Source organism: Augochlora pura, chromosome 9 (assembly GCF_028453695.1).
Source record: "Augochlora pura isolate Apur16 chromosome 9, APUR_v2.2.1, whole genome shotgun sequence".
Taxonomy (NCBI): Eukaryota; Metazoa; Arthropoda; class Insecta; order Hymenoptera; family Halictidae; genus Augochlora; species Augochlora pura.
Window position 1 is genome coordinate 13,937,734 of NC_135780.1, and position 27,178 is coordinate 13,964,911.

The following is a 27,178-nucleotide window of genomic DNA, read 5'->3' on the forward strand; positions in this document are numbered from 1 at the left end:
ATGTAATAATAGTACACCTCACACATATGGTATGATTGTTTTATTAAAGTAAGATACAAGTAATTCTTTTTATATATCCTCGCACCCAACAAGTAATATTATCCTTCAATAAAATACAATGTCTATGCGTCTCCGTGATCGTACCTTGTGTGTAGCATGTGTGTTCATATGTGGTATGATCAGAATGGAACTTTTGGTCGTTTTTTTAATAACTTCACGACAAAATGTTCATGGTGTTTGAAAGTTACAAGAATGTTTGGTATCTTTTTGGAAAAATAGAAATGTATTTTCTCGTCTACCTTACTCTAACACGCTTGGATATGTAGTGACGGAAAAATCGTAGCACCGTGATACGATGAACGCGATGCGCACCACAGATTTACAATGGTGATCACAAGAAATTTTGAAATTTCTATTTTTAATAACCCTCGTTAGCTAATTTAATTAGTTACAATGATATGATATAGCATAAATATATCCCTTTCTGCTCGCTTTAAATGTTTTGCTGATAAGAAAGTATGAGAAATCATAAATGTTTGTATAATGACAGTATATTTAATAGTCAATAATAGCATATTGCGTTATATTGTATTATACTTAATATACATAGTAATTTAGTCTTATTTAAACTTATTGCTATTGAGAAACTCCTGTCGTTTGTTTTAATACAAACATGTGTAGTATTATTACATTATTTCTGTGATAAATAAAAGTTGATATTCATTCATTTTTGTACAATTTTGATTAAGTCATTGTCTAATTTAATTTCTGCAATTCTACTGTCACAGTATGTATTTTCTTTTTGATTAAGTATTCCATTTTGATATAAAGAATTTTCTTTTGACCACCACTGTAAGTGTAAATCAATTATTATTAATAACCCTATGAAGGTATTATAATACCAATTTACATATATGATATTTTAAGTCCAAAATTTTAGCATATGATAATTTACATATTTACAGATATTACACAGTAGTAAAATAGTAAAAAATATATCTTTTACCTTCATAAGGAATATCATTTATAGACAGCACTACGTTCTAGCTGTTTGCAATTTTCTTGAATATAATTGAGTGGCGTATAACAAACAAACCGTGTCATTTTCCAGACAGTCATTTGAGTAAATTTCTGATATAAAAATTTGAGATATAAAGATTATTTTTAATGTCTACGTTTCTAGTCCCAACGTCGTTTAAGGACATTTTAGAAAAAATTTTTGGAATGTCTGAAAAGTTTTCACCAAGCGCTTTATATGGGTAGAGTGGCTTTCATGAAAATGGTATTAATCTACATCCTTGGATATTAGACTTGAACTGAAAATGTATGAAATATTTAAGCATTTTTTATGCACATTCAATAAGTACAAATAGGCGGCTATAAAATGCTTTTTTTCATTTTAATATTATTTCAGTAATAATAATAATAATAATAATAATAATAATAATATTAATATTAATAATAATAACGCTACTAGATTGTAAATATTAATACAATAATAATATAACACTACTAATTTGTAAATTATAATATTAAATATAATATATATTCAAAATATATCTATCCTTAATGTTTCCTGTACTTTCCCCTCGTGTTTATTGTAACATGTGATGATGTTAATATATCAATGATCAGATACTTTTTTATTCTACTCTTTCTTATTATCGCTCCTATTTTATCATTTACGCTTCGTTTGCATTCCGTCGAAAAATTGACAGTATATGAAGATTATCAAAACTTTTACACACTTTTTCATCTTTTTACCATTTTTTTAAGAAAGAGAATTGTTTAAAAATCCTTATAACATAGCAAATTGCTACATATTATACAGTTTTCAACATTCAATTCATAACATTGTATATATTATACACTTTTTAACAACAAGTTTTTTAGTTATGTTAATTTAAGTTATTTAAGTACGTAATCTTTTATCCGTATACAGTGTGTCTCGCAAAATTGTAATAGTGTAAAAGAAAAAAAAATACTTTCAGCTTTTTCGTATTTTGTGTTATTATCATATTCCTGTAGGTATAATTGCAGTTATAAAGTACACCTAAACGAATAAGTCTCTAATATCATTCTATTTGATGTTATACAATTTATGATTATAATTACATTCAATTAAGCGAGACATTCTGCATATGCATACGAATGAAAAAGAGGCATCACGAAATTTAATGAAATATTCATTGAAATGATTTCTAGGAAATCATTCGTATATCAGAAATGACAGTCTAAAATGTTAATTCAGTGGATATGTTCATGGTCTACAGTCTGGCTTATAGGAATACCACAGACTCATTTCATGAAATATTACAACCATGGCAAATATTTTATTCAAATTTTTAAATATATTTTTTTAACGTATCGGATACCGTCAATGTATACCATATATCATAGTAAACATAAGTGATTATAATAAATCAAATATATTACAGTAATTAGCATTCGGACGATGAACTATCTGACAAACTCGTGAAAATGATGATTTTCTCCAGAAATTATTTGAGTTTTTGCTAACTTCCTTGTCGCTTTAACATGAACACATGACGAATGGTCTCAAGCAACAAAGAAGTGAGTGTCTTACACCTACGATAAGGTTCCGAACGCATCGGAGCATCATCGTCCGAATGTTAAACGTATCTGTATCTCAAAAGTTAATAGACTTTGATGGTATATTTGTTAGGCGAAGTATACTAGTTTCCGGCTGCAGAATACAACAGTAAATTTGGTGACGCTACTCTGGAGTCATTCTGTATAGAAAACTGTAGAGAAAACTGTCGCTTTACATTATTTTAGGCCAATGTACGTAGTTACTTGTAACTCACTAACGAGTAAATACTGAACGCACGATATCGTTTGAACATATTACATCTTCTATTGCTTCTATTCTAAATACTGTAAATGGTACAATAACGAATTAGAATCGAAGTGGTAAATACGTATAAGCGGCCGCTATTGACAAAAATAATTCTCTGATGACACATATTACAACAATACGAAAAATTTCTTAGTACAAATCCTTATCAAGGACGGAGAATACGCAACGACGTGATAAGAACCGCGACAAAAAGGTAACCAGCAAACAAACTGTCAATATATGTATGTGCGGCATTTCGCTCGGTGACCGACAGTATGTAATACTTTGACAAAAAAAAATACTGGCGCGCCGGTGTTTAAAAGTTCTTGGAAAAATAAAATAATATTCACAAACCACGGTAACATATTTTCTTGTTATTTTAGCAGAAAAAAAAGGGAAGAGAAGAAAAAACAACATTAACTAACAATATAGTTAAAAATAACGAAGTTATCATCATGAAGTATCGTTAATATTAATATTTAAATATTCTCCAGCTAAAACAGCAAGAAAACGTGATGAAAAATATATATAAACATTCATTTTCGCGAGAAACTGCTCAATTATGTGGAAGTATACATGGAAGACGGCACGTTTTTCATGTACATGGTATAGTAATTATACTGAGTTCATAAAAGATGGAACAGCATTTTCCCGGCAGGATGAAATGGTCAGGCAGGCATGTAGGCAAACGAGTATATAATTTACATGTTTTCAAATTGATCGACACGACGCTTAGTATTGCCTTTGCGAATTTCACGAAGAGTTTTGTATTTGTCACGACCTTGACGCACGTTTTCCCTGTGAATTTTATCCATAACTGTTTCCTTCGACTCATCGCGTGATTGCGCAAGATCCTTCTTTAAAGCCTGAAACAGGTTATGAGGATTAGAATACATGTATAATATGGCTTCGAAAATTGATACAACTCAAAAAAACATTAAATAGAGAATTTTAATACTATGCCAATATTTATCCATTTCAATATGTATCTATTTTCAACATATCTAATAAAAATTTCAGAAAAAATACCTTAAGTTGATCATGAAGACGTTCATTTCTTTCTGCTAAAGTGCGCCGTTCTTCAACCGGATCGATTATTGATTCGTCGGTTGCAAGATCTTTAGTAACATCACCGTGATTAATATAATCAAATTCGCCATCTTCTTCACCTTCCTCATTTTCTTCAACATGATGATGATGCGGTGTTGCACTACTATTCTGATATACTCTATCGGCTTCTTCTTGTCTTAATCTATTTAACAAAGTAATTCAGTTAAAATTCAATGATCATTAGTATACTGCAGATTTTTATGCGGAATAAAAATTATCTACATTAATTGTAAAATACATTATTTTTTTTTCTTCTCTTTAAAAACGCTATATTACAGTTAAATCAATAATTATAGGATATTTAGATATTAATATAAAATTAAAATGAAGAATTCTTCATACTTGGCAGCTTCAAATTCCTCCTGTAGTCTTCTTGCCTCTGCATCCTTGGCCTCAACTTCAGACTGAATGCGCTGTACCTCTTCTTGTTTGGCTCTTATTTCTTGTTCGAGCTTGGCACGCTCTGCAGCCTCCATTTCATGTGAAAGTTCAAGTTTCTCCATCATAACTGTCAGTTCCTGCAGACAAAAATAGATGATGTATCGTTTGCTTTTGAATATTGCAATATATTTGAATAAGGTTCAGATAAAGATCAGAGTAAAGATCAGATAAAGATTATAGTCATTGTCTAATAGTTTATTACCTTCTGACGGTGTTCTAATTCTTCTTTGGCAGCTTGTAATTGTTTCAGCTGTTCTTCCAAACGTCGAATCATTTCCTGTGCCTCGTTTAATTCGGCTTGCCGCCTATCCATTTCTTCCGCCATGTTTCTAAGTCTTTCTTCATATTCTTGTTGCTTCTTTTCTGCGCGTTCCCTTGCAGCTATTTCCAATTGCAACTTTTCTCTCTGTTGCTGCTTCGCAATTTTTTCTTCCTTTGCTTGAGCCTGTGCATTATAAATAAATTTCGTTGTTACCGCCAGATTTGTGACAAAAAAATAGTATGGATATAAACTGAAATTTACCTTCATTTGCTGAACGTCGATCGTATCCGGTCTGCGTCTACGCATGTAGAGTTCGTGATTTCCCATGCATAGTGCTAAAATTCGTTTATTAATCTTAACTCTAGTCGCAAAAAATACGAAGTCCGGCGCTTTTTTGTCGATCGGCTTAATTATAAACTTCTTATCGTTGAACGAGATATTTCTGATTTCGGACCATGGGAAACCAATTTTTGGAGTTAGCTTATCGTCTTTCTCGTATATGTTCAAGCCCAATGCGTCAACGCCTAACCAAAGATCCGTACCCTTTTTGTTACGGATTTCGAAATAATTCACTCCGTACATTTCCAAATCCTAGACACGAAGGAATATATACGATCACGTTAATATTAAGAAAGATATAGTTTTGAAGATCTTTTAACAGATAGAATAGTGTATGTATCATTACCTGAGCGATTTTTAAATATTCCATCATAGCATCCTCACGTAACATACCGCGGTGTTCTTGCCACCAATTAGTGATGGAACTTTCCCATTCCTCTTTACTCATCTTGTGTTGGTCCACAACACGTTGCGGAAGTAGACGATCATTTACTAGGAAACCAGCGATATGCGTGCCTTTTTGGAAATCCCCATGTCTTGCTTGGACTGCATAAGAAGCTAACAGTACAGACGTTTCTGGAGGACAATATATTTCGTCCGTAAGGATTGCATTTTTTACCTGAAACAAACGATAACTAAATGTTCAGTTTCCTTCCTCATTGGATGCATTGCGTTGCTTCACGGAAACAGCAAAAATCATATAAGTAGTACACACAATAACACTTCTAACTTTTCGCACTTCAATAGCGCACAAATGAATTGAATAATAATGTGCTGTTACGAACTCAATCTTGTTCAGCCATAACGCAATTCTATTACCAATACGAAGAGTAGTTGAATAATAGACCGCCAATTTCTCATAGTTTTCCTTGAACCTCTTACTGAAAGTAATAGTTACCATACCGTATATATATATATATAGTGTTACTGAATTATTATTAAGAAGAAGCACTATCATACTTAAATAAAGAAAATTCATCGAAAATTTAACCGAAGCGATTAATTAGTCATTTAAATCTGCTGAAGTCTTTATGAATTGACAATATTGTTTCTCTTTCTCATTTTGGAGAATCTAATCATGCCTTTTTATGTCAATACATTAGCGGCGATTTCTTAAAGAGTTTCTAAAGTTTTAAAAGCTTAGCATTGTTCTCCTGATAATCCATTTAACGTTTTATAGATTATCAATCATGCGTCAGAGTGCGACGCCTTTCCTGTGAAATTGTAAATCTTGTTCTTTTTAAATCCGCAACATACCTGCCATTCAGCAATGTTTCCCTTGTCAGGTTTCAATCACTTTTATTTCACTCTTACATAATTTCCTCGCGTGAAACATTATGCTCTATTTAACTAAACGTTATCATATCGATAGAAGAAAATAGAACCAATAAAATGAAATTACATTTTTTCAATCAGAATACTTACTTATATTTGTCCACGACTCTATATTGATTCTTGCTGACTATAAATATTACTCTTTACCCATTTCCACACAATAAAAAGGCTAGTAAATTTAACTAGTAGAAACATTAGTTTAATCTACCTGTCCGTTTACACACGCGTTTCGAAACGATATTCAATCTCACGCTACATCGAGGACAGAAGTAATTTCTTTCGTTCAGACGACTTTTCCAGTTTATCTCTTCCTTTTATCTAATTGTTTGAGCATTACCCAATATCGTTTCGTCCACGGTTTTCTCCGTGGTATATACATGATTCGCGGGACCACGTTTCTATGCCACGAATTACAGCTTCTCACGTTTCCAAACGGTTTTTCACATTATTCTCGGTTAAGATCGAATTAGGATTGTCAGATTCGGATTCGTTTGTATCATTGATATTGCGCCCATCCCGATCCCGCCATATACGCAAAAAAAAGCGATTGACAACTGTTTGATCCAAACCTGAAGATAGAATAGCCGCAGTGTGATATCCTGGATCAGTTCCTCCGCAACATCTTCGGGATAGAACTTCGCACGGAATTTGAACTGCAGCGGAGTCTCCTTCTTGACTTCTTGGTTCATGACCTGGATACATTTCAATGGAATTAACATGCGACCACGGAGAAAAAAAAGTGAGCATACTTAGAAATCGGTTCAAAATTAAGTTACAAAAATCACTCCATCGTTTAAAAGCATGCAAAGTGGTCTCATCGATACGCACGATGGAATAATTTGCAGGTGCATGCAAAACAGTAAAATAAAATGTCGATGACATAATTCGGCCGACGCATAATCCCGACACAATCGGCAAATTTGATTATGTTATCAGCGAGTATCGTATCGCGATGATAATGTTTGTCCGTCGAATGGATTTCAATGTTTAAAACTGAAAAATGTTTTATTATTAGCAACTGAGAGTACAATGACGATCGTTTAAATGTAATCGTTTAACATATTGGATTATATCAAATTTGTTTAATAATTGACATTCCTTTGGTATAGAAGATATACAACGTTCATACATCTACATTTTGAGTAATAATTAATATGGCTTTACATAATCCCGGAATACGCTATCTCGACATTCGACTTGATTTATTGCAAAAAGATTGACTCGATAAACGATATTATACGATCCTCTTACAAGATCAACATTATTAAAACATATTTCTACAGGTCGTTCGTTTTTCGAGTTCCGTGAGACCTTGTCAGCCGATTTCTACGCGAATTATTCAATTTATAACTTTAAAAAAAAAATCAGTGTCTAAGTAACGAACGCCTACTCGGCCAAATACTCGGTGAGAGTTCAAGATCGATCGCGAACTTTCTCAAACTTTTACTTCAAACGCTATATACTTTCACACTTCACCAAATGCGAACCTCGTTTTACTTGAGCACGCTTCATCTATATTGGTACTGAAGATCAGTGACGGTGACAAAGATATCATAGACACCGTTTAAGCTTTTCATTGTCCCATTAAAAATAGATAAGTAGATTAATATTTTACAGCCACCAGAATATCGTTAACTTGGATATATTTCTGACTAATGCGATTATTGTATCGACTAATAAAATATATTCCCATAGAAACACTCTAGTCGTGAATTAATCAAAATTTAGACGCTCTAAAAAAATGATTAAAATGGCCAAATAGATGGCAGAATGAGTGAATAATCAATAGTAAAATGACGAGTGAATCATCGCCTGTACAAGCGATTAATTATATATGTACTTGATGAACTTTATCCTATTGCAAACGCTTTACATAAACCACGATATCTCGAGATATTGCAGCCAATTTTATGAAACAAATATTTTGCTGCAGTCCTCACAATTTGATATAAGTCGATCACATTAATGTTCAAAAATGTTTAAACAATAATCGACCGGCTGTTGCTGCTGCTTTAATATTGGATGCATCTTTTATGAAATTTTTCGTTAGAGCGTTTTAATAACGTCTGCAGGCTGATTCCGAAACGCACTGATCTCCAGTAATTCTATACTCGGTGACACGTGTTCAAGTGAACGGGGAACCGCATCCACCAGCACGGAAGTGTCAATCTGAACTCTGGACATGGTCGCCTTGACCGCGACTGACATCTCGGTTCAACACCGGTAACACGTTTTTCACAACATTATTGATACCTGTGCACGGTTGCATAATCCCACGGACACACCAGACCAACTATTAAAACAGTACTTAAACTGTGTTCGCCGGGGGGTGAGGTGGGTACGGACACTGCAGATGCAGCAAGCGTGTGAATTTTTTCAGACACGTTGATGGACAGTATTACTCTTAACTCGTTGCATCTGACACGTGCCCGGTTAATTGCAGGTGAATGTTAAAATCGATTAAAACCCTTGCGCGGCGCGCTGTGACAGAAGTGTATGACAGTTGTGTTGACTGTAGGGTGAACAGCGGCAGACATAATACACCCTTCCGAAATAATTGCCGTGACATTGCCGGCCAAACTGTCGGACAGAGTTTTCGATGATTGAATAATTCCCAGCAAAAGCGAGCGTGTAATTACTATATTTAAAAAGAAAAAAAATGAGAAATTTGAAAGTCGCCTCGACTGGTTTGACAGTCCTGGTACTAAATGCATGCCGCTGTCTCTAATCGTAGAAAGATCAAAAGAGAAACTCGGAAACAAACGGGAGGAAAGGTTACCAGCGAGACAGAACTTGTCTGCTTCATTTGAACTAGGTTATTGATGAACCATTTCTAGCATAATGAGGGTGTGCGAAAAAAGTCGTCTTAAATAAACAGTTATTTACATAGATGAGTTGCACAGTCTCGAGACTCGCTTGTTAGCCTTTCTTGGTTTTTTTTTCTTCAAAGCTATTACAGAGTGTGTTAGAAAAAAAGAAGAAGGTAGAAAAACATTGTTTGACTAATAGTTTTAACTTATAGTTTTCTTTCAAGACACGTGTCGTAGCTAGAAACAAGATTTCCAAGCAAGACGATTACGATTTTAGAACTGTGTAAGATCGTAGAACCGAACGAAAAAATATTTTGATTGTTTCTCAAAGTCTCCGAGTTTACAATAACTCGATGACATAACGTTTTATAAAGTCTTGCGATCAGGCAAGATAGTATAAGAACTTAGCAGATAAGAATGATTAAATTCTTATTTACCAAGCTACATTCAGAAAAAAAAATTACCACCAAATGCATAATGTATGCAAAACATATTCATCAAATACTTTTTTATATTAAATACTTCGAACCGAAATATTTACAATATTTTTCATCCGAGACTTTGATATAAGATAAAATGACATTCGATGATGGAACTGTTTGATGGAAACACAAAGGACAAACTGTAGCGCTGTTTGGTTTAAACTCGTGAGGATTAGCGAACGCTAGCTAAAGATTTAACAACTTTTTGTCCAGCAAAAATTGTTGTACCTAAAATAGGTGCATGGTGACAAGCATTAATTACAGTGATCGATTTGGACATTTGCGAGCGCCAAGATATTGATCCTCGACTGAAAGTTAGTTTTGGGTTCCCTAATGAACAACATCGACTAAACAATGATAAAGTATTTTGTTATTAATGCAGAATTTTTCAAATGGCTGAAAAATTAATAACCTTGTACGATACGAGCGAAACTCTTCGTGAAATAGTTCAGTTAGTACTAAAGACCACAAAATATTATTATTTCATTAATAAGTCATTCGAATCACTCAAGAAATAAAAATTCTGTGTAAATGGTAATTCCTCTCAAGGCAAAGGTCTCGGTTTTAGTTCGAGGATGTGAATCCAGACGCTGCACAGTGACCTAGGAATTCGCTTTCTGTAATCGAACTTATTCGAGCGTCGTTTCAACGTTTCTGGCTAATATTTATTTGTTTGGCAAATTATTGGAAATGTCTTAAAAATTCGTAGACTATTTTGAAATGCTTACGCAGGCGTGGAGATACTGCTGTCACCTATTTCTTCAAATTATTCTGCACGCGAAGGTCGCTAGAGGTTGCAATTGACTTCTTCTTAGCTCTTCCGAGCGATTGTTTTAACTTTCATATTAAAACAAAGTCGGTTACTCGCGACAGTTTAGCAAATTTCAGACACAGAGAGCGAATTTTCAGGCCACCGTAAGCCGGGGGCAATAATATTTCTCGATTCACGTCTACGGGTTAGAGAATTTGTAATTACGGTCTTACGTGCCAGAATTTTCGAAGGCCGGACGCAACCACCTGCAATTATTTGCCAATACCGTCACAATACTGCTTTCGCTTTGGTTTTTACGATCATACTAGTCGAAAATGTGACTGACGGGGGACAGTTTAAGTACACAAACGTGATATGCGCCGGAAATAACTCGGAACCGTTCAATCGAACGAATTTTTCTCAATAGTCGTTCAAAAACCATCCCAAATCAATTCATCATCGACGACGTATCGACATCGTTCTATGTTTTATTACTATCATTGAAAAATGCTATTTACATATTCAGAAGTTACTACATAAATACAAAGAACGCGCGAAATTTCATTGTTCCTTCGAAATACGACAATAGTAATTGTGTGCAATAAGATCGCGGAGTGTTCCCAATTAAATCGCGGCTGTAATAACATGTAGTTCTATCGTAGATAAATGAATCGCACGTTGCAAGCATGCTCCAAGGACGTCGATAATTCGTGCCGATTGCGAATAGAACAAGGAATTAGAACAACGCTAGATATCGCCGTTTCTTAACGGTCGGACGACCGAGCCTCGGGTCCATTTCAAACCGGACCGTACGTATCGTTCGACTGCATAGTTTCTGCTCATTAATTTAAAAAAAGAAATTCACCGATAACAGCCAATAGTTTTGGCTACAAACGATCGTGTGAAATTCCACGCAGCCTGAAAGATAGCCTATAAACGTCGAAACTTCAATGAACGTGACACCACGAATTTCCTGATCCGAGCTCGGTCTCGTTCCAGAAGTATGTATTCTATATGTTGACAAGATTGTTGTAACGTTGCTTCACGTAGCAGGGCTCTTTTATATACATTATTCAAAACAGAACACCGCGTTATCGTAAAACGTGCTGAAACAACGTAAAGTGTCAGGAATTTAAGTACGTGTACAAACGGCTCATTAAGCTGATTTGCCACGTGGCTACTTACCCAAGAGGAGAACGGAAATGCTAAAAGTATGTTAGTATATTGAAGCATAAGAACAATTTGTTAAAAAATTTGTTAAACTAAAATCGTTTAAGGTAAACTGTTCATTCTATGCAAAACGAAAAAACAGTCGAATGAAACGATCAACAAAGTGATTTAGCTTCAAAAATATTTCAAGAGAAATATCTGCAGTAGAGTTCAACGTTTTACAAAATTTCATTGCTCTCGCTAAAAAAAAACGAATAGGTATTCGTAAATATTACATTACTGATAGAGAAATCGCGTGAATCGATCTATCGATGTCGCTGAACAAGCGCGGTGACGCGTTCTGATATTAACGGTGCCAAATAGCGGGAATATGTAACTGTACGTGCCATAGTAATTAGAAGAAGAATAATAAAGAAATGGGTAGTCACCAATAGTTTTGCGACACAATTTCCCAACACAGAGGAGGCTGGGAGGAGATCTAGGAAAAATGAAAATTTGTAATTCTATCCGTGCAAGATTCAAACATTACACTTGCGGCATTATCTGAAAGCAACGCGGCAGTTTCAATATCGTTTTGAGATCAAGTAAATCGAACTGGGCGTATCAAGTAATGGAATATTTTAATTTCCAAATCACGTGTTAACTGCGAAGAGAGAAATATCCGTGGCAAGGTTGTGGTCAACACTTTCTCCAAAAAGAGCACTGCAACGAGCACGTGCTAACACTTTTGTCGTAAAAGCTTAACGACACAAATTGAGCATATCCTTCTCGCGAAGTGCCGTCGAGAGAAGAAGAATCATCCAGACGCGCGTTCGCGTTTTCGCTTACAAAATAAACTCGCGTCAAATTTAAACAATGACCACTTTGGCACAGAAAATTTTGCCAAGATAACAAATTATTTGCCTGCTTTTCGCAGCTACACGATTCGCTCGCAACCAACTACACCGCAAGATCATTAGGCCAGATTTCTCCATCGTGCGTCTAAGCCACATGAAATGTTTATTTCTTTACTTACTGATAATACCTCCGGCACTATAGCATACCATAGTCGAGAGATATCGATTTATCAAGTCGCGTGGTTCCCGGCCGAGTAAGAACTTATCGTGTCGCCAATTCCTCGAATATCTTATATTTGATATAGACATCATTTATTTACAATACATCACGAACTAACCACTTTGTTGACGTTCCTTAACACTGTTTTTTTTTTATTACCAAGAATAACGCGGGAATGTCATCAATGCAAAGAAACATACACGTACCACATTAAGATAACTATGCGACTGTAAAACTCACATGCAATAACGCAACTGCGAAAAAAAAGAGTACCGTTTCCATCATTCCCTTAATATTGTTATCTAACTGCACTCGAGAAAGAGATGAAAAGACTTGTTTTTCGTTGTTTGGATCAGCCTGTATATGTCAGCAATATTCTATTCGATATCAACCATATAATGACAATAGTTTCATCAATTTATAACGGTTCTAATTATCCAAACAAATTCTCCCATTAACGTATTTTCAATGAAGGTATTATAAAACGCTGTGTACTATTAAAAGTTCGAAATGCTTTATCGAATAAATTTCACGTAATTTAACGTTAAAACTATTACCTTATAATAAAAACTATAATAAATAATAGAAAAAATATATAAAAACTATTACCGTGATTCATCTTATTTCCTTGTCTTAATTCTTGGACGCGTTCCAAGTTAAATAGTTCAAATGTTTCGGACGGTCGAGAAAAGTCTTCTGTAACCGGTGGAGGAAACGAGAAAGGAAATATGTCTCATGCGTGCAAACGTAATATGCGGATCCCAACATGTGCTAAGATCAGACTATCAAGACGACCTTGAAATGCAGGCCGATAACATAAATAGCTTACACATCATCGATGAGACCGAGGAAAAAAGGATATAGAGGAAACATCGAAAAACTACCTGTGGCTCTCGGTATAACGCCGGCTAATCGCTGGAGTCTAGCATACGTTGCGTAATAATCCACAGTTCACAGGTAAGAACACCTGTATAGGTTGCTCTTCCGATTCACTGTCTGGCTGTGGAACATCAGTCATTTGTGAAACGTTTAATCAACGATTATGAAACGGTTTTATCAAAGGACTGGCCCCGTAGAGCCTACGGTAACCACCCCGTGTGAAAGCAATTTCTACAGATCACCAAAAAAATCAATTCGATCGCTTTTCATTCGAATCAAACCGCTAATAATAAAATTCGTCAAAAAGTAGCATGACTCATAGCGCATCCGGTAGTTCGATGTACAGCTTCTCTAATTTTTCTAGGAAACGAATTAGGATCGATTAATAAATTATGGTACGTCGGCAAGGTCGCCGCGCGGCGATAAAAGGCGACTGGCATTTGGATAAAGTGAACGGTGGACGCTTTTCTCGTTTCCTTAGATGGCGTCTGCCGTAATGAGTCATCCTGCGTTATTTTCATGCAATTGACGTAACACACATGATCGGTGCCGCCTAATAAAACAACATGCCTCTGGTACAATGTGTTCTCAGCCGACTCTGCGCGTCTCCGTTTCTTTTTTCTCTTATTAGGCTGTAACATATGGAACGTTCGTTTCCAGCGAAACACGTACACGGTGTCCCGATAATACGCGGACTGGGTGGTGTTGTTCATATTGGTGCGCGCACCGCGCGCGACACGCTCGGAATCCGAGTGGAAATTCTACAATTTCCAGAGGAAAATTCTGACGCGTAGAATTGTGTAATTCGAAATGAATAATTCCACAATTTTTGTTTCGCAAATTGTGAAGGGGCTTCGTTGGAAATTATTGAATAAATTTCTGAATCGAAGCACGCGTTAGAATAGAAAACAGCAAGACGTGTTTAAATCAATTCAGTCTTATCGTTCTCGCAAAGCACCACGCGCGTCAGACATCTTTAGAGCTCCGTAGGTTTAGTGTTAATAGCAATTGTCGAACGTGTGCAAGAAAAAAGAGCAGTCTATTCAAGGTTGAAAATCGTAGACATAAGGTGTGATAGGACGACGAATTTGAAACCCGCGAATTATGGATCACGGTATTCGAATCCAATCAAAATAACTTGCTTACGCGTTACGTCAATAACAAAAATATTCTACAGTCCGTCTCTGTAGTATTCGCGCTGAAAACTCTCGACGCATATTATTATGCCGTGCCAACGAATGACGTGCGAGATGATTTTGTAATCCCCCGATGGAAATTAACACGGCTATCCGACGACCGTCGGTTAATAAAAATATTTATCATTGATTATCGCGACGTTTTTAATTGAAATAAAAATTCAGTACGCGGCGTGTATGGTTTAAAGATCGCGAAAATAGATGGATCGTCTCGTATTGTGTTTTTATATTTTCATTTGGATCTGTGCTACCCAACGGCGACTATCCTCGCGTAAACTAATGTTTCTCACGTAATGAGACCCACTGCCGAGTCCTTGTCGCAAGTACTAAAGTCATTGTGGATGATTGCACGAGCCACCAGTGATCGTGTGGTGTGGCAACTGACAAAATCATTACAAACACATCGTTCACCGATGACCGATGTGTCTTTGGGTAATAAAAATCTTCCTGGATCACACGACCTGCCTGTACTAGTTATATCATCGTAACAACAAGTTTAACCAATCGATACTGTATCCGAAATAATAATTCCTTGCTACTGGACGTTTATAAGCTATAAAAATGGTGTGACGAATTCCTTAAAAATTGTCAGGCAGGGCTATTCGAATCTTTGCAATCTGCAACCGTGGTACTTAGATAATCGTGTACATGCCTTCTACTCACTGTGCTCGAGTTTGTTCGTGATAGTCGCTTATTTTCAAACGGATGAATCGGCAATCCATTTATAGGCTTTAACAAACTTTCAAGAAATTCATTGCTATTCCAGTTGTATCTAATCCCTTCGCTTCAGCCATCTCTCTGCCACGGCAGAGCACGATACGGCTTCTACATTCTTAGAACGTTAAATCATACCTGACCGTCTGTGCGACACATTATTTGCTCGTCTAGATAAAAAGGGGAACATTGAGCATACAACGAATAAACCCCTTCTGGAGGCGTTCAGCGGGATCTGTGCAGAACAACGAGATCCGAGCACTGTGAATTTCGGCAAAATACCGAAGTTCGCTAGAGACGGTTTAGCGCAACGTCCGTGCACCGAGATAAAGCGCACTACTTCTAAAGTACAATTAACGGCATCTTCTTCTTACGGTCGGTATCTTCTTTGTGAAACACTCAAGGGCTACGTCATCGGTATCGCTTGAAAGCGCAAAGATAATTCGCGAATGAACTAACGTATCTTTCTCTCTCCCCGGGGACGAGTATAATTTCTGGGAGATGTTTGCACGCCGACGCTTGCTTTACGAACCATGATCAAACTAAAGCAAACCGAGCGCAAACAGCCGTCGAAAAAAACACGGACGACAAATGCTGCTTCGAAAGATGAAACACACGAACGAAATGTGCTCCACTTCGTGTGAAACGAAACTCCTTTATCTGCTCGATATTATCTTCGAAATAATTGCATTTTAATTGCACCGTCGCGTACGAATTTATCATTTCTCCTCAGCTCGGCATTTGATTTTTCCCTGATCTTAATCTGCACCGTTTAATCATCCCCTAACTACGCTCCTTCCGCCTACTGCCACTTGTGTACATTCCACGGCAGCATTACTATGAGACCGTAGAATCATACTGTTATAGACTGCGGATTTTTATAAATTTATGGCAAAAAATGGATATTTTTCCCTATTTAAAACTAGCTATAATAGTCTTGTTTTATGTAAAAATGTGTCATCGTGCTGATAAGCATGGCATCTCGTTCCCTATTATCCCTATAATATCAAACAACCGCGAACTTTATCACGTTTGAACTGCGGTTTCCTCTTTCTTGTTTTATGTCTCGGAAATTTCGACACACTGAGTGTAGATATTTTTATTTGATCGTCGCGTTTCCTCGTTAGTATTTTTCACCGTAAACGCATAAAATCGTTAGTCTAGTTATCAGCAGTTCTCGTCTAGCTTCGTCATTTTCCAACATATTAATTGTGCTCCGATGCTGAATAAAGCTCCCTCAAATAAACCACGATGTATAGTACGCGAAAGGAAGTATGGTGCCTATAGTACACTGTCGCCGAGCGTATATGATATCCAGGATGAGTCACTCGAGTCTTCCGCCTGAAATAACGCTGACATTATCGCGAGAGGATTTGCCCCGTATACAGAAGTATCGTAATTTCGATAATTTTCAGCGGTTCCTCGGCCGTTTATCGTGCCCGAGATGCTAGCATTTACAATGAAAAATTCGGTCCCCGCCCTCCGCTACTTACCAGGTCATCCTCAAACTCATCATCGTCCGTATCGGAGTCCGAACGACCTCTCAGCTTTCGAACTTTCTTCTTCACTTCTTTCTTCACCCGTCTCGCTATTGGGTTTTCCTGCTGCATGTACAGTCGTGTTCCATCGTTAAAAGGAGAAGTCTACCAAACTCTAGCAACTAACCTAACCGGATGCAAGCTAGCTGTACTGGCTGAGATATCGCCTAGTGGTTTGTGAAATCAGCGACACATTTGTCTAAGCACGATCGGTGGTGTTTCATCGAGCGATAGGTCGTCAATGAAATATACATATGCGAGCGCGCGTACCCCGCGGACGAGCGCAATATCATTGCACCGTCGTTGCACGCCTCGGCATAGAAAGTTTACGTCGAGCTGGAATCGCGCGGTTCGCGTTCAACCGGTCAATGAAAGTCCTTGTGCACAATATGATTCACCTGCAGAAGTTCTATGCCAGCAAAAACCTTCGTACACGTACGCTACACGCCGCTTATCAGTGGCCATCTTACTATAGCGCAGACCTTTGTTCAAGGTGACCTACTTGGGAGCGAATCACGAAACTATTGGACTTTCTTTAGGTTTCGTGAAACATTGTTTCAGATCGAAGCTGAATCATTCACTAGCATAATCGCCGCCGAGAGTGCAAACACTTTGGTCTTTCCGCTCGGGCGGTTTTGATAATCTATTATCGGAATAATCTGCTATGTGTTTCTAAAGTATGTCGCGCGTTGTTTCTCTTGCGCTCGCTATTTTTAAGAAATACGAACTGAACTTTCGTCTTCGAATGGTCGCCGCAACTATCGTACAAGTCGATGTCACTGAAACTTCCCGACGCTCTTCTCCAGCTATTTTAAACGATTTTTCCGACTCATGCAGCTCTTCTTGCCAGTTTCTCTATCTCTTTCCTCCTCTTGTTAATACATTATTTTTTTCGTCTAGAACGCGAACCGTCGATGGCGCACGCGTTCCGAATAAAAAGAAATATGTAAATAAAACTATGACGTTTTTCAAATATATTTCAATAACGTGAATCATTAGAAATCCGACGATTACGCATAATTTATCGTTGCAGCTACGACAGTGCGGTTTTGCTAGTGACGTACAAGCATAGCTAATAATAAGTTTTTGTCTGAAACAGCTATTGCAAACTTGCGTGATGAAATATCACGACATCGGGTAATTTCAGTTCGGAGGTACTTCGACATAGCCATCATTAGATTAAGAAAATATCGGTATACGCAACGCGAATACTATGTAGAATCGTTTCTATAGAAAAGTACTTGAACAAATGTACCATCAATAAGAGACGTCGTTCCCAAAACTCGTGGTAATATAGCATTAATTTCGCTTGTGTCTATTTGAATGTTTCTTTATAGCGATAATAAGTTTTGTTGTTAATAAACAATGTGTCGCTTCATTCTTTGGTCTTGGAATCTAGCGCAACAGTAAACTGGGTATAGTCTGGCCGACCAAAGTCAAGGATCGGTAGGAAACGCCAGACGGAGCAGCGGGCCAAAAAAATAAGGAAGTTCAACGGAAAGAACACCGCCGAAATTAATTAACTCTTCGTTTAAGATTTACCGTCAATCATGGTGGTCGGTAACAGCCTGACATAGCTGGGAGAGGGATTCACGGGATTTCCTGGCGAGTCGCGTGAATTCTTGCGCAAGCGCTTCATGGTTCCGATCTCAGGGCAGTCAAACTATACGTGACTACACACAGGGTTATAAAGTACAGGGTTACAAAGTTAAGTGCTTATAGAAACAAGGCTACCACAGCATCTTCCGGTATAATTTTATTGAAAAATTTGATGATAACGGTGTGAAAAATTGATTTAAACGCTACCTTTATCAAAGAGGTCGAGAGATATTTAAATAGAATTTAATTCTACCCTATTCTTATCATTGGAGTCAAAAACTATCAAAGGGGCCAAAAAATATGGCCTGAAATTTTTATTTCAAATTATGTTGCAAGTTTGATCACTTTTTACACATGTCCTATAATGATTATAAAACCCGTTTGGTACATTCCATACAGTTGTTCTCGATAAATTGCTTCACCTGGACTAATATTTGAAATTTTTCAATAAAATTTTCAGAAATTACTGTTGGAACTATACAATGTATACTTTGGCATGATAATAATAGTCACTCAATAAAATACGAGGATGTAGACCTACTTTGATCGATCCTAGATAAATCAAAGTCTTTTATTCGGAACATGCTCGAGAGCAAATGCGAGCAAGCACAACGCGACATGCACAAATGCTACCACAACACAGGTGCAACGTCATATTTCTCACATTATACGAGTCTATAAGTACCCGTTCGTTAATGAGATTTGAGTGAAACTTTTCAGTATTAACCCAGTCACAGCAATCCTCTCATTCATGGCAAAGTTGGGAAAGAAAACGGTATTAATCTATGAATTTATTTCTAATTTTTAAATAATTTAAATGATTTCAAGTTTCTATTTATTATTTGAAATTTGCCGACGGTGAATCCAGTATCTTTGATATTCAACAAATTAAAAAAATGTCGAGCTCGATGATGTTGCATAAATGCGGTAGCATCCGTACACAATGAGCTGTTACCGTCGCGCTTGTTTTCGAGCACCGGGGTTCCGAGTTAAACGGATAACCCTTCATCATCTGCATTGTACTATATTGAATGTAATTAACATTTGCTAATTTATTCGATGCGTTACTTGTATAAATACAGCGCACATCGTGTGCATATACATACGTACAGTTGCAGATAACATAATTACTTTATCTAATCTCTACTTCTGTCAAAACGCCGAACAAAATAAAACAAATAAAAGCTCATACCATTTACGCAAATATCTATATCATAATTACAGTCAGGAAAAAACCAATTTTGTAACTTTCCTAAACAAACGTTTAACGACGTGTAAATAATTAAAAATTACACACCAAGTAAAACTTTCCTAATTCCGATAAGGAATAAATAATACCATGGAACAGTTTTTACCTTTTCTATCAATGTTTTATTTCATTAATCTTGCAACAATTCAATTGTTGCATAAGATAAAATTTGTTTGGCTGCTGTATAGAAATAAACGGCGCGAAAATCACAGACATGAGCAATTCGGAAAAGAGAAAAACGACAAGACAATGAAAGTACACAAGCGACTGTGTCAAGGTGAAGGCGCGTCTACATCATCCACACGGTGAAAGTAGATGGCGTATCTACCTCCTCGTAACTGTACTTCGACTGAGGTATCGAAACCCGGTACACGAAAATCGGTTGAAAGCAAATAACATTTTCGTCTGATAACGGCAACGCAGAAACAGCAATTGCGTGCCTGACAGCTAACTCAGAAGATATTATTTTTATCTTTTTAAAACAGTCGCATTCTTACAGAGCTGACGTAAATGTGCAAATTTGAAGAATTAGTTTCATACAATGGACGCGAAAATCAACTGATGCAAGCAGCGATTTTTATAAGTTCGCGAAACATTGCACTGTCTTAGATATTCCCGAGTAACATTTTTCAATTGCATGCACACTGTAAAAAAATTGTGATTTACCGTTTTTAATATTTTCAAATTTTTCAAACGGTAAAATTCTAAAACAGTATAATACAGGCGCATAAATTTATATCGTCTGAACGGAAACACCTAGAAATCATTTCAATGTGCCTTTTTTCTATTAAAACATTGAAGACTTCTATTTCTTAAATAATCGTGTGAGTCCACAGATCCTTTCTCACAATGTGCAAGCAGTAGAAAATATGATAAATTAGAAACATCATAATACACACTAAAAATTAATGTCTGAATTTGATTTGTCCTAAAATGTTAACCTTTCATCTGGATCTACATAAATCCAGTAATAACCGGATGAGAAATACAATACGTATAGTGTTTATTTTGTAAAAGTAACATCTCTTACAAAAGATAACTTTTTCTTACAGTAATTTTAACGAGTCCGTGTTTATATATTTTATTTATATTATTATTATATTTTTGTGTTATTTGAATAACCTTCTAAAGAAAATAAACCACGAGTCAAATTGAGCCCGAAACTTGATTTGCCTAGACTTCTAATATAAATAATTTTCATTAGATCACTAAAAAAATATCAATAACCATTCTATGGTTAAGTAAACTCAGACTATGAATACATTGTTTAATTTAATATTCGAGCTATTACAGTTTACAATACTGAAATGGACTGAAAATAAGTACATTCTAATTTTATAAAATGTAGATATTATTCAATCTAATACTATTAAGTCTTGATACTCTTTCCAATGTATAGGTAAAGCATAGAATACTTCAGAAGCGACTACAAATGTTTAAATAAAGCATACGATACTTTGAAAGCGATTACAAGAGCTTTTTAAATCGTCAGTTCCTAGTGGTTGAGATAGTTAAATAAATTGCAGGTTAATAAATATAACTCAATAACAAGTAATCCTACCTTTTTGTACAACTTGATCCATGTTAGATCTCCTTTGCTGTCGGTGTACTGAAGCCCGAAAAACCACACCTCGCGTAGTCCGATCGTTTTCACAACCTGGTCAAAGAGTTGCTTCCCAGTGGTCGTCTGCTGGATCGCGAACTCCAGTTCGGCGTCCATTGTCGTCACCCTGACGTTCATCTTTGCATGCGAAACAAGAAACGAAAATCAAAAAACTATATCACCCAGCGTTAGAAGCTTCCGCTTCTAATCATTTCGAACGTATCTCACAAACTGATTTCCCAAATAAAAGAACACACTGTACAATGTAATCGCAATGGAATTTCTTCAGTGATCCATAAAAAAAATGTCGATGCACGCTTACCATTTTATTGCCAGCAACCATGGCTGCTACGTTAAACTACCACGCGTATACGAACGAACGGAACGGTTCGACGAGAGATCAATTAGTCTAGCACGGTATATAAGGTAAGGCACGTTTATAAAGCACTCGACACAAGTGATTCTTACGACGCACTGGAAGTTTCAAAATATTAATTAAACCGATCGCTCGAACAAGATGTGACTGTTAGCGTTTGCCGGTCTCGAGGTGGACAATGCGCCAAGGGGCAAGTGCAGTCGCCTCGCCAGCGTCTTTCGCCCCACCTTTCCATCTCGCTCACAAGCATTGCATCGTTCCCCTTCTTTGTTAGATTTGCTGCTCTATCCAGTGATATGGAGAAAGAGAAACAGGACGTGATCACGTGAGGAAGCCGGTGCGTCTAACCGTAGCCAATCAACGTTCAGCGAAAATACCGGGTGTGCGGAAGGAAGCACGGGTTCCGTTAACACGGCCTACGTTTTCAAACGTATGTTAAGCACGATTACGTTGAATATTGTCAACAGAACTCTAATAAAACAGATATTTCAACATATTGTTACTACCCTAGTTCGGAATTCCCAGAAACCGTTACGAGGGGTGTGTCCACGCGAATTTATTTGAAAATCTTTCAGAAATTCTTCCATAGAGGGCTCGACCAGTTAATACAATTACTGGCCGACGGATGCCTGTGCGTACACGTTCTTCAATAATTCGTTGTTGCGGAATTAAATACTTGTTAATGTTGAAATTATACAAAAAAATATTGTTCAAATGTGGATTGATTTATGAGATTTTAATATAAATGTTTATGCCGTAGATACGACTGACAAAGAATGAAATAGAATTAGCCCTTTATATTTCTGAATGGAAAGGTACATTATTCTTTCATTCAACAATACTGAACTATTCGACAAAAATTCAAATCACTTTCGAGATAATTAATATAAAACGAAACATTTTGATTAGGTTCCTAACCTCTACGCTACATCGAAAAAATGTATGGTGAATAACTATCAAGAATGAAGGAAAGTATATTGGAGTCAGCAAGAAGACGGAAATACGAATACAAATAAAGAAGATAAAGAGCTAGCGAAAAAAATGGAAACTATACAAGAGCGATAAGATCGGTACTGCGATAAGTAAACCATGAATCATAATATGAATATAATATATGATAAATACATTAAAACCATTCAAACAGGTACTTTTGTAGCTGACTGTATTTGCATTGCTTAGCATAGATATAATTGCATATAGGTTTATCTTCTCTACATGTTCATTAACTTAAGAAACAAAATAAAAATTAATTATAAAAGTATACATACCGATTTCCGCATTGTGGCTGCTTAGTTTCTCTTGCTAAACAGTAAAACTATCCGTCTGAAACGAAAATTACATGCATCTAGTAAAATTTATTTATTATTATTTAAGAACTAGGTAATGCAAGTATATATGTAGAAACGGTTCGACAACAGATGGAAGTAAAAATATACGGAGTAATTCTACCTCATCTTAATTTTTGTCTATATCATCATGTTAACGACCATCCCCTAGAAGTCTACCACCTGTTGCCGAATATTCTGTACATAGATTTCGTCTTGTGATAAAATCAATTTTTACTATATTGGGTTATTAATTATTATTATTATTATTAAAGTCTTATATAGCAATTCTACTTTGATTAAAAATACACTTTTTTAAACACTGAATATTTACTGGAACTTGAGTGGACGTAGGTGGTGTGTGAACAAATATTTTTGTGGAAGAAAGACGAGAATCAAATTTCCCCCCTTTTTAGAGATGTTTATTATTTTTTATATCAATAACAACTTTTCCTTACTGGAAATCCAATTTCAACAATGCACGAAATTATTGTAATAAACGGCGTGCAATAATAAGTTGTTAGTTTAATTGACGATGAAGAAGATTTAACAATTAGGATTGTCGGTTAGAAAAAGGTACGAGGTTAATATAAGGGTTAGGAAAGTGATGGGATAAAGAATATGACGAGCGTCAGGAAGTTGGCGGGAACTGTGGGAAAAATTACTCAAATAGAAAAATTGAAAAGGAAAAGACTGACACATGACTGTTACGTAAAAATACAAGCACGATGAAAAACTGTAGACGTTACATAAAATAGGAATAAAAAAATGGCAAAATATTAAAAAAGCGTAAATTAAAGCAGTGACGAAATAGATACAAAATAGAATAAGCAAGATGAAGATGTAAATGTGGGGATAGAATAGAGAAAAACGTGAAAAAAATGCTAACTACAATTTTGTTCTAAATCTAGGTGATTCAATCTATGTATATATAGGAGCATATTTTTAATAAATAGGACTTAAATAATACAAGAAATTGTTTATAAAAAACTTAATTGTAAAGGAGGAGTAATGTAATTTACTATATTTTAGAAATCAGAAATTTTAATTTATTAAAATTAAGTAATTTAATTAATAATAAAATATTAAACGTTGGAATTTAATGGATACCTTTTATTAATTAAAACATTATTGTGCATTTAGTTACAAGTTTGATTAGTTCGTCATTTAAATTTCATTTTGATCACAATGCACAAGGTCATTGTTTCATTTCCAAGATCTATATCGCAAATTAAACTGCGATTAGAATTATCAGAAACAAAATCATTTTTTAAGCTACAATATATCTTGAGTAGAATTATCTAATCTATGGTATACAAAAGAATTCACTGCAGAAAGATGCGTCAGTTCCACAGAATATAATCTTAATTGACATCAATTTATTAATTATTATATTTTATTTTCGAAAGTGACACATATGTATACATTGAAGAACTGTTTGCACATCTCCATATTGAAAGAAGAGACAGGTTATAATGTAAATCCGCGTGACCGACATCCGCTGACAGAAAGGAGTGCCTGCACACGGGATCTGGCATTCCCATTTATCTAGGACCTCTGCGTCCGTTGAACCGTCGGTATCTCCTAATTTTTGTCAACTGCGGTAAAAGTGCTTTCTATCTGTCCAACTTTTCGCAAGATACGAAGATGGTATACGTCTATTAATAAAGTTTCCATTTTCGACTACTAGCGTCCAAAGTCCAAAATATTTGTTGTTGACCACACATTAAACTCTGTCAATGAATTCAAGAATTCGACTATTTCAGTTCAATCATAATAACACATCCGAGTGAACAAAAAGAGAAATATAAAAAAAATGTACACATACGAGACGTCGTACGATAGAAATCTTCCCGTAATCGAAAGAATGTGATAAAAAAGGATTCGTGGCACGGAATGTCTTTCAAGGTTATTCATTCACGCTTAGTACACAGTTTCGACGGTAAATCATATCGGTCGTCAAGCTTAATTTGACACAATGATTGATGAAATAAACACCAGTCGATTTCTTAACGAATATACGTTAATTTTTGTATTAAATTTTATTGGTTGTTATGTGTGGACGTTGTTATAACTAATCGCTGAGTGTAGCTAAAAATGCGTAGCATTAACAGAAATATAAACGTGTAGCCTGTCTTCCGGTCAATTTACTTTAAAGGAACACTGTTACTAAAATCTTCAAGTTTTTGGTATTTCCTACTAAACTTACGATTGTAACACTACTTAAATTAACACATTATAAGACATCCAATTACGTAGTCGAACTTTTACGATGTTTGTTTTTCATAGAACATACCCGGCTGTGGTATAAAAGAAATTAAATACGAAAGAACATTACAATCGTGGTGAATGAAGTTGCAATCACAATAGCATGAATATAATTTATGACATGAAGGTATTAAATATGAGGGAAGATGTATATTTATGTACATATATTTTAAAAAGTGTTAACTTGATTTATTATTCGATCATTTTAATGTGGATTAGTAAACGAAAGGTTAGATTTACAAAAAAAAGCAAACATAAATAACGTCATGAAAGTGTGTAATGTTATTGAGACAAGTGATATTTCTGTATTGATTATAAAAATAATCTGTTTTAGGATCTGTAAAATATTTTAGAAGATACCATTTTAGTACTAAGCAACAATTCAGTCTGTGGGACTTACATTATCGTGTTTATAAGATACGTATCCTATAACACATGTGCCACACATTCACGGTAGACTGGTGGCACTTGCACTATAACCGCGGCAAAAAACCACAGGAAATTGTATGTTCCACACCCAAAAATCCCGTCACGTTCAGACAATACTGACACCTCACTAATAATATGGCTGCCGCCTGTCCGTTTGTTCAATTCTCATGTAAGAAGGGGTAAATCATAAACTATGTGTCTAAGATAGACGACGCAATTCTATATCAGATAGAAGACGATTGAAAATTTTATTATTCTTTTCGAAGCAACTTTCGCTATAACGTTATATTTATTTGCATTTTTACTTTTCGCAATAAACTCAGAATTGCCAATAATTGTTCACTTTTGCCTCGTTTCGCAACATTCAATTTTAAAAATAGAATTCCAATCTATGTCATCATTTTCTGTGCTATGATATTAGCGCGCAACTTATAATTAGTGTATACTGATAATCGGTATCAATTAATACACTTACATTTAAATATTTGTTTATTAAAAATTGCTTTAAAGTTGTATACTTTTGCTAGTATGATATATTTCGAACTGTGTATGTATTATGTTACCCTTGTGTTTTTAACAATATAAATACGACATTCAAAGTCTATGAAAAATATACAAAAATAAGTAGAACACACGAAAAATAAATATTTTTGTTATAAGAATTGGTTCGCTTTAAAATTTTATAGATTTAGAGTTTCAAATTCGTGTAAGTAGAATACTGAATAATACGACTATATACATGTTATATACAGCAAAACAAATCATGTATGTTAACACTGCTCACTATACTACCCGTAGCAAAATGACAAGAAACAGTCCTGTTTGTTGTACAATTTCATTCGTCGGCATTGTATTTCGACCAATAGCAAAACTATGTGCACCTTACAACCAATCAAGCCTTTATTACATCGCAGAATTTCTTTCAGTTCTAGTATAGATTATGGTCTTTGAACGTACATATATTTATAGATGAGGTGAAAGTACACGACTCTTATTTTAAATAATCAATATATTTCATGTTATGTATTGTTGAATCAATTATAATAATGTTTCTTCGCTACAAAAACGAATTTAAAACTAATTCAGATTTGTTGTATTCACAAACGTGTTTAGATAATTATAATTGAGAATTCACAAAATTATGTTATTACTACATTTAACTTTTCTTACTCATTTCGCACATGGGGTGATCAGATTAACCTGTAACCTTTTTACGGATAAAAATCAAGATCTGACAACATCGTACACAAGCAATAGTGGTAACATCTAGCAATTATTGGTAGAAACAAGAGCTAATACTACTACCCACGTGACTTCAATATCGTCAAATTATACGTCAAATTTTATTGAATTGATCGTCTCATGTTTACAAAATTAAACCGAATC

General features: G+C 35.5%; 1 protein-coding gene and 1 long non-coding RNA gene across 5 annotated transcripts; both read right to left on the bottom strand.

Annotated features, from left to right (window-relative positions):
* Positions 1 to 25: 25 nt before the first annotated feature.
* Moe (moesin) lies at positions 26 to 25,937 on the bottom strand. 3 transcript variants are annotated; one of them, XM_078191064.1, is made up of 11 exons: positions 25,764 to 25,937; positions 23,039 to 23,093; positions 21,353 to 21,532; positions 10,624 to 10,656; positions 6,917 to 7,039; positions 5,359 to 5,631; positions 4,935 to 5,264; positions 4,614 to 4,856; positions 4,313 to 4,488; positions 3,890 to 4,112; positions 26 to 3,726 (listed from the first exon to the last, which is right to left on the bottom strand). In XM_078191064.1, exons 2-11 carry the CDS (start codon positions 23,048 to 23,050, stop codon positions 3,562 to 3,564), a joined length of 1,758 nt encoding a protein of 585 aa, XP_078047190.1. In that variant the 5' UTR covers positions 23,051 to 23,093; positions 25,764 to 25,937; the 3' UTR covers positions 26 to 3,561. The 3 variants fall into 3 exon arrangements, with proteins under 3 accessions (XP_078047190.1, XP_078047189.1, XP_078047191.1); XM_078191063.1 differs by lacking the exons at positions 23,039 to 23,093; positions 25,764 to 25,937 and adding an exon at positions 21,717 to 21,965; XM_078191065.1 differs by lacking the exons at positions 10,624 to 10,656; positions 23,039 to 23,093; positions 25,764 to 25,937 and adding an exon at positions 21,717 to 21,965.
* On the bottom strand, positions 13,133 to 21,337 carry LOC144475305 (uncharacterized). Of its 2 annotated transcripts, none has more exons than XR_013494846.1 (3): positions 16,899 to 21,337; positions 13,501 to 13,616; positions 13,133 to 13,411 (listed from the first exon to the last, which is right to left on the bottom strand). It is a non-coding gene; the product is annotated as an uncharacterized LOC144475305 (long non-coding RNA). The 2 variants fall into 2 exon arrangements; XR_013494847.1 differs by having other exon boundaries at positions 13,501 to 16,746.
* Positions 25,938 to 27,178: the final 1,241 nt, after the last annotated feature.

Excerpts from the sequence above, each read along its gene's own strand:
- Moe (XM_078191063.1), bottom strand. The coding sequence starts at position 21,737 with ATGGTTGCTGGCAATAAAATG. Across the intron at positions 10,657-21,352 it reads GGATCAAGTTGTACAAAAAG|GTGGTTGCGTCCGGCCTTCG; the intron begins GTAGGATTACTT and ends AAATAATTGCAG. Across the intron at positions 5,632-6,916 it reads TGCGGCTATTCTATCTTCAG|GTAAAAAATGCAATCCTTAC; the intron begins GTTTGGATCAAA and ends CGTTTGTTTCAG.